The 13,668-nt window shown below is 42.5% G+C and overlaps 1 protein-coding gene across 1 annotated transcript in view; it reads right to left on the reverse strand.

Moving 5' to 3' along the window:
- LOC133130307 (low-density lipoprotein receptor-related protein 4-like) overlaps positions 1-13,668 on the reverse strand; it is a 94,586-nt gene that overhangs the window by 38,800 nt on the left and 42,118 nt on the right. Inside the window, exons 2-3 of the mRNA XM_061244784.1 lie at positions 11,015-11,161; positions 674-790 (exon numbers count right to left, since the gene is read on the reverse strand). Coding sequence (XP_061100768.1) covers positions 674-790; positions 11,015-11,161 — 264 coding nt within the window. The remainder of the gene's footprint in view (positions 1-673; positions 791-11,014; positions 11,162-13,668) is intronic.

Genomic DNA, 13,668 nt, shown 5'->3' on the forward strand with positions numbered 1-13,668 from the left:
GAATCCCCTGTAGCGTTGTGGTTAAATGTACCGATGGGTTGGACGCTTTGATTATTTATAGTTCTCATTACTGATTTAAGTGACTGTAAAATGTGCCGGTACAATGAAATCAAAGCTTTAGATAGAAAAATGGCAGCTAAAATGGTGATAATAATAATAATGTGCTATTTAGCTGACGCTTTTATCCAACACGATTTACAGTAGATTAGACTAAGCAGGGGACAATCCCCTTGTGAAGCAATTGAAGGTTAAAGGCCTTGCTCAAGGGCCCAAAAGCTGTGTGGGTCTTATGGTGAACAACTAACCTTCTGGGTCCCAGTCATGGGACCAACCATCTGGGTCCTAGTCATGTACCTTAGCCACTAGGCTACAGACTGTTGGTGAGTGTTGGTGATGATTTATATGTGCGTCTCATGCGCAGTGGTAGGGAAAGGCTACATGACCTGCTCTCGTCAGTATGTTTGCATAGACATAATGACTAAATTAACTTGTTGAAGAACCTATGCACTTGTCCTTTTGGATTAAAAGCGTCTGCTAAATGACTAAAATGTTAATTTAAAATGATGATATGTTATATCTTATGTCAAACACTCCAAAAACTTAATTTGGTCGAGTGGAAGAACATAGGGTGACAAGGCCGGTGTAGAAGCGCGCAAGCAGCAGCTTCACTCACGGCAGTCCTGCTCGTCCGAGTCGTCCTCGCAGTCGTTGTCCCCGTCGCACACCCAGGAGCGGCGGATGCACTTGCCGTTGTCGCAGTGGAAGTCCAGCGGAGAGCAGGTGGGCAACACTGCGGGAGGTGAGCCACAGACAGTTCAGTTAACAGAAAGGCCTCGCTAAAATATGCATGGGTGATTAAAAATGCATACGGACCCCAGTCACGGGAAGGGCAAGGACTTGAGCTAACACCGCAGCCATGACCTTAGGTTCTTTTAATGCATTTACGATGCCTGCCCAGATGAACAATGCCTTACAGGGATAGCTCACTTTCTGGAGTTTTTTCAGTAGTACTTCAGGTTTATGATTTCAGGTTTAATGTAGGTTTTCAAATGCCCCAGACAGCTTATGGCAGCTTGTACAGCATCACAGTATGCCTCCTGAGGTTATGTGTATGTTATCCAATTTAAAAAAAAGAAAGAAAAATATTGAATCTCCAGTTGGAACCTGTTCCTATGCAGTCTGCGCTCCACTGTGCAACAGTGAGAGAAGTACTTCAAAGCAGCAACAACTCAACAGGACTGAAAATGGTTCCTGCTTGTGCAATTGAAATTTGCTTGGGGAAAAAAACTGAAAAACAACTTCATGTCCCTTTGTGAATGAATGCAATAAAATAAATGTGATATGTAGAGCCTCTGGAAATATAGTATTGCTGTAATGTTACAAGCTGCTTTGGAATTATTGTACCTGAATAGTATTTTTTTGCTTTAAATGACAAGCCTGTCGAAACAGCGGGTTCTTAGGAACGTCTGTAAATATCCTAAATTACCTTCATTACATACAAAAACTGCCTGGGCCACTTGAAAACATACACTAAAACCACAATAAAATCAGAGACTCCAGAAAGAGAACAATCACTTGAACTTTGTTACTGGATTAGCTCATAGTTCAGAATGCCACCTGCAAAATACACAACTACAGATAATCAATTACATGGCACCACTATCAGACCCAGTAACACACAAGAGGCATGCCTGGATGGAGAAATTAACCTGCCCAGGATACAGGATAGTTACAACAACCATTCAATATAAATAACCTACTCGGTAATTTATATATGCGAGCCAAGAATTGCAAAGGGAGACACTGACTTTTGAAAATGCCCAGCCATTTCCACAGAAATCTTGATAGTAGTGTACAGTAAGAGGGGGCATCTTTGAGGGCTTCTGTATGAAGGACACTCAGTGACCGGTAAAAGGAGAGGCCTACCAACAGGCTACAGGAGGAGATGTCCTTTACCTGAAAAGGCATTATAACTTTGTCTGGGGTCTTCTCTATTAACATAATCCTAACTGTTCCTTAACCATTCGTCCATGGACTAGGTAGCGGCTACTCCATCCATGTCCCTGTAAACCCTGTCCTACTGCTGCACGGCCATTACAAACCAAGTTAATTGCGTAGGAATGATGAATTCCAAGCTAATTTAATCTCCGTCCCTGCTCCTTGCCTATTATGAAGAAGGCTGAATCTTTGTGTAAAAGGGCAGCGTAAATTAAGTTAAGAGGATTAATATATTGAATTAAGAGATTCCATACTTATGGAGTCCTCCTGCCCCACCAAAAGTGGTTTGCAAGCTTAGGTCAATATGAAATATTGGCCATTTGTGGTCAAAACTCAATAAAGAAATGGGACGCCAACTATTAATTTCAACACGCTGGTAGCGTTTTGCAACGACAACATAACAACGCCCAAGTGCATGAATAAATCATTGGTATGGAGTTGAACCACAGGTGAAGGCACTACTGACCTAAATTTCACTTCATGCATACTTCATGAATCACCACAGGCTGGGGTCTCCCTTGGAACCATCAGAATTTGTAGCCAAGGGTTGGGCACAGGAACAGGCCACAAATAAATAAACATGCAATCCCAAGAACCACACACGTGTAGAAGAAATACTTAGGCCATAGAGGCTAAATGAACAAAGAAGCACGACTACAGTTATTGAAAATAAGAGTGAGACAAGAGTAAGATAATTTATGTTTACTCATGATATCGAGCTTGTTCACTCCATTATTTGATTAGTGTAGGCTATACATTATACAAAATGTATAACAAAAAAAAAAAAACTTGATTGTCAAATAAGGGTACAGAAATTATTTCACTAAAGGATGCATTTATTTCCTGCAGGACTGCTTGGATAGGAAAAATGCATTAAGTAGGTCAGCAAGATACGATGTATTAACTAGTTATTAACCTTTATTCAGCCAGGTAAATCTTTTTTTAAGGGAAAACTGAATGACTTAAAATAACTAAAATATTAATTAAAAAATAATCTAAAAACGTATAGTACAATTTAAATGACGATAAATAGAATACAATAGTGTAATATAATAAAAAATACAATTAAAGTATAAAATAAAAGCTTTGCTTTTACAAGCACACACGACTGGCCAAATCAAATGAGTATTGCATATCAAAAAAAAAATCTTGGTGAGAACTGCTTGTGCCATTTAATCTTCTTTATCAGTACATTACAGTCTCATGCAAGTGTCTTCCGTGGAATGCTGAAATGCCAGATTTCTCAGTCTATTCATCACCAGTTTCCCTTGCGCAATTTTGCTCAAGACCATATGCATTGCCAATCTTGATAAAGGAAACCTTTATTTCTGTACCCTGAATTCCTGTCAATACATGATCATCAGGGGTAAAAATCCACATTTGTTCAGGTACACCTTACCATTACAAAATATACCAGAGCTAAGATGCACTGGAAGGACACATGACACAATGAGTAATGTCCGTCCAATTAACAGTTTTTCGGTCTTCTTTAAAAAAGAGTATTACATCATTAGCCATATGAACTAGAAGGCAAAATATCGTTTTTCACATGCAATTCATGTGTGAATTCTATTACAGCTAATGAAATATTGAACATAAGTCCAAAATGGTGCAAAATGGAAAGCATAAGATCTGAATACCTGAGCCCAACATAGTATGTGTCTACAGTAGACCCTGAGGTGAAAGCCTGGTTTCCTGCAAATTAAGTTCAACCTATGAAGAAAACGGGACAGGAATGTCTTGCACTAACCCCACCATCTTTGGAAGTACTTGTTATGTCCAACTGAGCTAGACTTACAACTGAAAGATTGCACTTCAGCACAATACTTGTCATGTTTAAAATGTTCTGTTTTCAAATTGATCGGCTAAGCTCTTCAAACTCTCATTCCTTTTCAGAAAAGTTCAGATGAAAATCTGCCACACAGAGCGCTACTTGCATGGATCTTGTGTCAAATAAAGTTGATGGGAGTCCTACTTGGACACAAGGGAGACTTGCATAAATAACGCCGAAGATATGAATTGCCCGTTAAGGAATTTAATACCACACATTCACAACTTCTTGTCTTCACATGTCCCAAAAGGTAGCATGATCGGTTTCGTAGAGATGTATCATTAACATGTTTAAGATCTGTAGTGGACCCCTGTGTAGGACCCAATGTACTAAGGAGCACCACAGGGACTGATATATCTGGTGTAAACTGCTTATCGCAGAAAGCGTGGGGGAGGTCGCAGAACAGATGTGCACTCTGGAGAATTGCCGAACAGCCCAGATGAGACCTCTAATGCTGTGAACAGGAACGGCACTCCTTAACAACGCATCCTATAAACCGCATTTAAATCCCGGTCCCCCTGCAACATGATCTCCAGCGTCTCCAGCGTGCTGCCTTCCCATAAAACTGCCCAAGGAAGGAATAATAAAATAACCCCACACTGTACTTCCGTGCAGAAGCTGTGGAGCACAGTCATTTTCTTTTATTTTCTCTGGGGACTGAAGCATGACAGCCATGGAGAACCACACACAAACTACCAACCTACTGCCAGCTATTAGCCTCTATATGTTTATTTATATTCCAAGGCCAACGTTTCACCAGTTGAGATCTTTGCTGTGATTTTCAGGTTAGATCAGTTACAGATGCCTAAATGCATTTTCACCGCTATTATCATGGCACAACAAATACGCATATTAATAGTATTGGGGGCAGCCAGAATCACTGGGACCCAGAAGGTTGGTGGTTCAAGCCCCGGTGTAGCCACAATAAGATCTGTGCAGCAGTTGGGCCCTTGAGCAACGCCCTTAAGCCCAGAGGGGATTGGCCCCTGCTTAGTCGAATCAACTATAAGTCGCTTTGAATAAAATTCTAAATAACAGTAATGTAATGTGATAGTACTGTGCCATTTTGAGGAGCCAGATATATGATGCTGACAGTGCATCACTGGTGTTGTGTTGATACTGTGAATTCTGTATCAGCTGGGAGCACACACTGGTTTGGTGACCGTGACGGTTTTGTTTTCATTATTTAGACTGGTATGGCAAACGTTATCTGATTTCTGGCCCAGCAGCATAATATGCACAAATATTATAGCAGGGCCACGGAAGAAAATACACATGTTTACAAGTCAGGTTGTTCGTTTTATATCCACAGCGGCCTCCAAAGTAATACATGGCATTCAGTTCTGCAAAGTCCTTTGTAAGAGACATATAATACAGACAGACCGAATCAATATATTACAGAATAGAGTACATCTGAAAATCAGGCACAGACAATTCAAACAAAAAACTTTTAAATTATCTTCCACCTGCAGCATTGTGCTCTCGCCTTTCTCTTCAGATTCACTCAAACATCACGATTCCACAACAGTACAGTACACCCCATATTTCAAGGTCAGGGAATATAATTATCAGCACAAAAAAAATGACCATTTGTAAAAAGGGCTCTGTGGTACAGTTCCACCCACATTAATCTTCAGAATAATTAGACTTTTTTAAAGTTATTTTAAGTCTCTTTTGTATGGTGAGAGGAACTTTCAGGGGATGCAATATGAATTGATTAAACAGAGCATTCCTACGACTGAATTGTTCATTGTTCATGAATTTTAACCACAAGGGCCACTAGTCACTTGATCAAAGTGGCTACAAAACCTGGCTCCTTAATTTTATATGCAGCCTCTCCAGCAAGTGTAAGCAATATGTGCATTTGAAAAACAATTTTGCAACAATTGTTCATGCCTACAAATCTGTCTGTTTAATTTAATGGCTCGTTTTCAGTGCACCAGCTGTTATGAAACAATACAAAGAAGAACACTACCGGCAAATGATTGGTTAAGATGATATTTTATGCAAATGAGATGGACACCTACTCTACCCACCCCAGAATGCATTTTTTTTTCTCTTCGAATTTCTCTTTAAGGAGCCTAAGGCCTTGTTTACACGACAATGGTTTCTCAAAAACTGTTCATACGAAAACGTTATGATAACGATCCCCCTTTACACGGTTACGCAAAAATATTTGAAAACGCTGTAGTATGCATGCCAGGCCAGTGGGTGGTGGTGTAGCTTTGCAACTCAATACCACAGAATACCACCACATGCAGGTGCATGCTGTCATCTACGGCATCTACAAACCAAAACAAAAACATGGCGAAAGCACGGGCGAAAAGCGATAGACGTAGAGGTGGAAAGAGTACTTGGCGCAGCACAAACACAGCTCTGAAGGGCGCCATTGTTGTTGTCGTGTTTAGACTGATTGGCGCATGAGTATTAGGGTCCGTGTCGTCACAGTTTCACGTCGTCACCCACCTCCTCCCCGCACTCCTCCCACCGTTATCACAAGAATTGCGTTTTACCCATTTACAGGGAAACGGTAAGGACAGCGTTTTCAAATAATTCCACTCTGGAGCCCGTTTTCAAAAGTTATCGTTTTCAGTCCTCGAAAACGCAGGTGTCATGTAAACGAAAGGCCCAAACGCAACAAGAGTCACCTGACGTGAGCTGACTGTTCTGTGAAGCTACACATAGAGGCTCCAACAAAGGGCTGATCCCCATCAGCCAACCATCAAACACACTGCCTTATCAGCAGAAGGCCAATAAATGGAGCGACACCCAGAGAGCAAACGATACACATTAGAGTAGACGGTAGTGGCTACTATTTTCGCCACCCTGAAAAATGGCTGTGTTCCCAATAATTTCAGGCCTTTGTTGTCCAATGACAAAACTGTATTTTTGGCACACACTTTTATAACATACCCACTCGAACACAAGGAAGCTTCAAATTAATTTGCCAAGTGTATGCGAAATTGGAGCCATTTGGCCATTATCTACAAAATCTAAGGGGAAAAGCAATAATAAATAAACCCCACAGGTGCCATTATATACAAGCGCTAATGGCATTTAAATTACTACTGCAGTTGCATGGTCAACTGATTCTGTGGTCAGATGCAAAATCAAGATACTGTGTCAGGATGCCACTCACTAGACCTCATTACGGTATCCCTGCCCTAATTAAAACACCATTCCCAGTTGAAGTCCCTGAGTGATATTTCAGATATTTCTGAGTGAGAGGTGCTAGCGTAATGAGGAGATCGTGTAAAGGATTGCTGCAAAAGATGATTTATTTATTTAAACACGCTGACTTGACATTTCAGATCCAGGTGGGTGGTTTGTGGTGATGCTGAAGCAAATACTTTCAAAGGAAGAAGATTTCTTGTGTTTTGGTGCCATGCAAGCTTATAGTAGTCCGTTGCCAAAAGTTTACAGCAATGGAAGGATTATGCAAATTTCTGAATGCAAATAAGAATAAAAGCCTAGGACGGAAAAGACATGATGCATTCCCTCGCTGTTGGGTTTCCTCTTACACCCAAGATAATGGCGTTATCAGAAAACGACTCTCCCCCGGAGGTGAAATGGGAGAAAAATTGTTCATAATCTACTTCTTACGAGATCCCCTCTTCCCACACCGGTTACCCAGGCTTCTCTGCTGGAAGGCCTGTGCTGCGATTGGCTCTGAACAAGCAAGAGGATTAAGAGGAACCGCTATCTCGCTTCTGTTGAGCGAAAAAGCAGCAGGATCTTCCTCGCCCGAGAACGGCAGAGGCGGCGACACACCTGGCCGTATCGTTTGAAGACGCCGGGGATTGGCTTTGCATTACATCAGCATTCAAACTGAAGGGTGCAGCTGGTCTTATCTTCCACCACCTCCTCCCCACCCCCCCAAAAAAAACAGCAGCACTAGCAGTCACCCTCAAGTGCAGTGCACAAGCCTTTCTTCATGGCAGGGGGGCTCCGCAGTAGGAGGGCGCCACAGTTCGGGGGCTCAAAAATCGGATGATGGTGCCATGACACTCTCCTGAGGGAGAAAGTGATGAGACAGGCAGGAAGAACAGACCGACAGTAGACGGTTATAAATATCTTCCCTCAGCTGCCTTAGTTCCACCAGGTAATGGCTTTTCCCAGCTTCCTCTTCTCCGTGTTAAAACTGGGCAATACTACATTTACACCCTCGGACACCAGGCTTTGCATATAATGCGTTAGCCATGCTAGCTATTATGGTTCGGTTTCCAAGAAGTAACCGAATAACATTTAAAAACAAAATAAACAGAAGCTACACTAAAATTGTGTTTCAATCAGTCAATGTGTGCTTTTGAATCATCTGGTATTGTAAAAATTATCAAATTTGGTCTCATCCAATCTATCCCAGTTAAATTTGAGGCAGCATAAAAGGAGTTGAAGATATACAGTACTGATAATAAGGGTTGTCAAAGTTTTACTCATTCATCTATAACTTGATGAAATAATACCTGCACTAATTATGAGGCTGTTTTTTTGTAAATGGTGGCTGCATGAGCCAATATATATATCGTAAATAATTTGGGTTTTGTTTCACCATTTGATAAAGTTAAGCCAATGTTCTTATTCAGAGCAAAGCAACTTCATTAAAAAAACAAAACATTATCCAGTTATACAGGCAGGCAGGCATTCACTTGCAGCACCTCTGACTATGTACCTTGCTCACGGTTGTAAATTTAGAGTTTCTGCTGGTAATTTAACCACCAGCCTTGGGGCGTACACAGACTGCTGCATCGTCCGACTCTTAATTTAATAACAAGCTACCCACAATGTTTTTGCCAGATAAATAATTAAAATCCACACAGAGAGATCTATACTCAATCACTTAGCCATTTTTTTCCATGAGGACAGCCATTGGACAAACCCAGAAAAATTGAATGGGTTTAAAGACAAGCTGAAATAAAAATAACTTTCTGCTCAATTTATTCAATTCTTCGTAACCATACGAAGTCCATTTTCCATCCACTTCCTAGGAAATGAGATTGTACCAGATTTATGTTGACATGTACCAGTGCACATGCAGGTCAATCAAATGACTTCCTGTTTCACTTGTGCATGTATCGCGGAAGCTAGTGAACTTTCTTTTCTGCTCGTCTTTAAGTAAATGATATACTACTATGGGGGATGTAATGTTGACTAGAAGCTAAAACTAGTAAATGGCAAGCCCTGGTGTTTAGTCATCTTCTCCGGCCCTTTCATATCGTCCAGACTCCGTTCTTCACAAAATGTCTGCTTTCATAAGCTGCAGTACACTGTACAGGTCCCAGAAGGGTGCCACTATCTACCCACGGCAGGCTTTCCCACAGCTCTGCGGGATCACCCTGTCCGTATCTCTCCCTCACTGAAATCAGACACGGGACCTTTCAAAACATACACTGTTTGTTTGGAATTCCAAATCCTAATTAAATCAAGAGTTTACTTCAAAAATAATCTCCAAAAAGTGCTACGTTGCCTCCAAACATTCCTGAAGCGCATGCTACTTAGTGAGAAAATATTGCTTTCTTTACATGACCAAACTGAAATAACCCCCCAACCCTCCACACCCCACCCCTTTATGTAAGATTATTAGCATAATCAGGTGCCCAATTCCCCAAAAATAGATACTGTAATTCAAGAATCAATTTGTGAACACATAATGTTAATATATTAATTAGATATAACCTGAATGTATAACCTGAATGGTGTCAAAATAAATGTTTGGTACAAAAAAAGGCCAAATATAGAGCAGCCAACAAACCACCACAAAGTCCCCAAAACCCCATGGGTTGACTATCCATACATGTGCTACCTACAATTTGGAGAACACATTAAAACCCACAAAAATACCTTCTGCTTAATTTTTAATTTGACTCTTCATAGCCAGTTTGACAAATTGTTGAACCGAATTTAGGCTAATGGAAGCAAAATTAGTAACAACAGTTCTTTATTTATTTACAAGAGGAACCAATCCTCCCCGTTTAATGGTTTACGGTCCATTAAGACCTTTACCGCAGTGCTTCCTCACAAAGACACCATTGACGGCAGAGAAGTCTAATGTAATCAAATTGGGCCCACACACCTAATTGACAATGATTGTGGTCTGGTTGCAGGGTACAAATCTGTTCCTTTTCAGACTTCAACATGGAGGAATTAATTCTGGGGGACCAGGCATTTCAGCTTCATAATTTGTGTTAATCATTGCAATGAGCCCCTACAGCAAGGAATACTTGTCATTTCTATAGGTCTCTCACTACATCACACAGAGCAAGCACAGACACATGTAACTCAATACAACCACCGTAATGAGTTCTTTATGCAATTAGTGTAATACTATTAACATATACACTGTACTACCCAAAACAAATAAACTTTCATAGAAAAACGCAAACCTACTTTACCTGACACTGTATAATTTCCAAGTGACAAATGAATCATTTTGGGCAGTAATCTGATCCAATTTTTCGCATTGCCCTCGGTTTTGGTTTCAGCTCAGTCCCCCGCCATTGCACTCACCACATACACAAATGCATACGGTTCTCGGCAGCATCTAGTGAATTTGAGATTTGCATGTCCTGTGGTTCACGTCCTGCTTACTATCGATACAGTAGTCCATATAGACTATAAGACCTGCACAGAGGTAAGGATAGATCTGATATAGATCTGAACAGCCATATCAACACTGTGACTATTGTCATGGCTTCTATGAGCTTATCCGTGACAGTGCTGACCCTCATGCAAGCATTAGATAACAGACAGAAAAAGACGCTTGGCTATCATCGTGAAATTAATTTGCGCTGCGTTTCCAAGCCAGTGTCAAACGCTTCAAATGAACTTAATCTTTTCACTTGAACCCCAAGACATCGACAACTTACAAAATCATTTTGGGGACTTGCAATCATTCATTTTACGTCAAGCTAACAGCTAACCGACAGCGTGCGGTCGGCAAATCCCGACGGACTCATCGCCAAACTCGACTGAAGCACTGGCTTTACGACCTGTGTGTACTAACGGCCCCTCACAGCAGCAGCTGCGAGAGACCCGTAAAATAAGTCTGGAAAAAGGTCCCTCGACACGCACGTGCGCTCGCACACCAACAAATAAATGGCTGCCTCACAGGTCCCCGGTGCAGGGCGGAGGGCGTGGGGTGTGGGAGGGGGGCGGGGGGTGCGGGAGGGGGGCGGGAGGGGTACTCACTGCAGCCATCCTCATCGCTGTGGTCTCCGCAGTCGTTGTCTCCGTCGCACTGCCACTGCGCCGGGATGCAGGTGCACTCCCCGAAGGCACTGACCGCGCAGGTGAAGTGGTTCCTCCCGCACGAGCACTCGCCGTTCTCCGCCGCACCTGTGAAGGGGAGGAGAGGAACGCCGTTACCCACGACGACCGTTACAGCGAGTATCACACGGACTGTCGTGCCGTAGTGGTTAGCACTGTCCCCTCGCAAGAAGGAGGTTCTGGGTTCCTAGTGGGCCAGATCCTCTCCGCGTGGAGTTTGCATGTTCTCCCCGTGTTTGTGTGTTTACTCCGTGGGTTTACTCCGGGTACTCGGGTTTCCTCCCACACTCAAAGACATGAATGTCAGGTTACGTGTGCTCCTGCTATTGCCCTTGACCAAGACACTGTCCTCAGAACTGGAGTTGGCACAACACTGCGGCTGCCCACTGCTCGTAAGTGACTAGGAAGGGTCAAATGCAGAGGACAGATTATCCCACGGTGTTCAGCCCTCCCACGCAGCTCCACACAGAGGGTATACTCAATTATGGGCTCCTGTTCAGTAGGTGACATGACAGCTGGGTGGAGGTTTTTTCTTTCAACTGAGCCCTCCCAGGAAGAGGCTACCAACCTGCCCACTCGAACGCAGAGGCGACAGGCGGTGATGTCACACCCTTCACGGCCTCCTCCCGGGTGTCAGTTAACAAGTTAACACTCCCCCAGGAGCTTCCCCTCCTCATATAGTGTTGATAAAAAGGTAAATTCCTTTCCCTTCAGTACTGATACCGGTAACACTTCACTTGACCCCTTCCACATAAGGGTGACATAACACGGTTATAACAGACATACACATGACATAACAGCTGTTACAAGGTGACGTAACATCTGATGTCAGTTCATGACAAATGTTGTCACACAAGTAATGACAGATATTATGTCAAATGTTTACATGACAGGTTATGTCACTTGCCAAATTTAGGTACGTGTGCTAGCTGAAGCCAGTGTTATGACAGCTGTCATGGCAGGTACTTTCCAGTAATCCCGAAAGAAAAAACTTGTGTAACATCATTTGACATGAACTGTCATCCTGTAACATCTGTAAAGTCATATGTACAATGTCAGCCTTACGTCGAAGGGTTCAGGTGAAGTGTTACCCTGATACCTGTCCTGGCATAGAAAAGTTATGGAACCACACAGTCCGTGAGAGGTTAATGCATGCAGGAGCACGGGAGAGCAGGAGTCATCCTTGGCAGGGCATGAATAGGAGCACTTTGGAGCACTCGTAGAGGACATCGATGCTTCAGCCCTGCCAGGGCACTGGAAGGGGGCTGCTTTCAAAGGTCCACTTCTCAATTGACCCACAGGGGGTGAGCAATGGCAAAAAAAAAGCAGGAGCCACTTGAGTGCTGGACGGGGTTCAACAACACCGCACTCGGGACTCTTTGGGTGGAAGAACTGACATAATAAATTACCCGATGCACTCAGAAACCACGTCCGGCCCTCCGTGCCTGTACTGGCAGTGGGGAGGGAACACGAGCGGTTAAATTTAGACTGCTTTATTTGTGTAGCCCACATAGAAAGGACTGTGTTGATAAACTAAATCTTTAGTGTCTCTAAAGGGTATAGGTTGATTGTAATCCTTTTCAAATTCTTGGTGTATATGGGACAGCCTATAACACTGAATTGTGCCTATTAATCAGAATGATGTTATCTAGATAGTGTTCCCCTAAATTTGAAGTCATGGTCTGAAAGATGGTAACAATCAACAATGTTCCATTTTGCACCTGTAGTCACACCAGTAAAACAGGGAACATTATCCAAACCTCTAAACTACTTATTTGCATTTTCTCCCATATTTTTTGATATTATGTTTTTAATAACAACATTATTTTATATGTGCTTGTGTATATGTGTTGGTGAGTGCCTGCACGTATCTTACGCAGGACACAGCCAGGACCAACTCTGCAGTAACACAGCTTGAAGTTTAGGAGAATATGCAGTGCATTTTTCAGTAAATTATGAGTAAAGTTGCCAGTTCTTTCGGCATGTTAATCAGTGACCCAGTGAGACTCAATGAGTTCAGGCACACAGCGCTGGAGGCTAACCTCTACAATGGCATCAATCCACACAGAAGGGCCTGGCTGGAGAAGTTAAAACCCTCAACAACACCCCGTAATTCACCAACGGCCATCTTTACTGCCATTCATTCCCATTTCCTCATTTCCCGTCTAACTTTCAAACGGAGTAAAATATGACAAAAGATGTGTTCGGCATTTCCCCCTGTTCCCCTGCAAAGGTCTTTCCTACGACTGGACCCAGGAAAAGTTTTGGTTCTTAATGGAAACCTGAGGAGAGGCTTTCAATATGCCATCTCCAACCTCTCAATGTGGGTTACCCACATTCCACAAGCTTTTCTGCCACATTCTCAAATCCGTCCAATGCCACTTGGGTTTGAATTACGAGGGAATATAACATACTGTAGACTATATAACAGACACACACACACATTTACACGCTAAGAAATTCCAGCTTTATAGGTTGGGAAGCCTGGCAAGATGGGGTTTTCTGTTAAACCATGAGTATACATTAAAATTGCCAGTCAGCCATTTTGTCTGAAGTATTAGAGGTTTGGCTAAAAT

This window comes from Conger conger, chromosome 6 (assembly GCF_963514075.1).
Source record: "Conger conger chromosome 6, fConCon1.1, whole genome shotgun sequence".
NCBI lineage: Eukaryota > Metazoa > Chordata > Actinopteri > Anguilliformes > Congridae > Conger > Conger conger.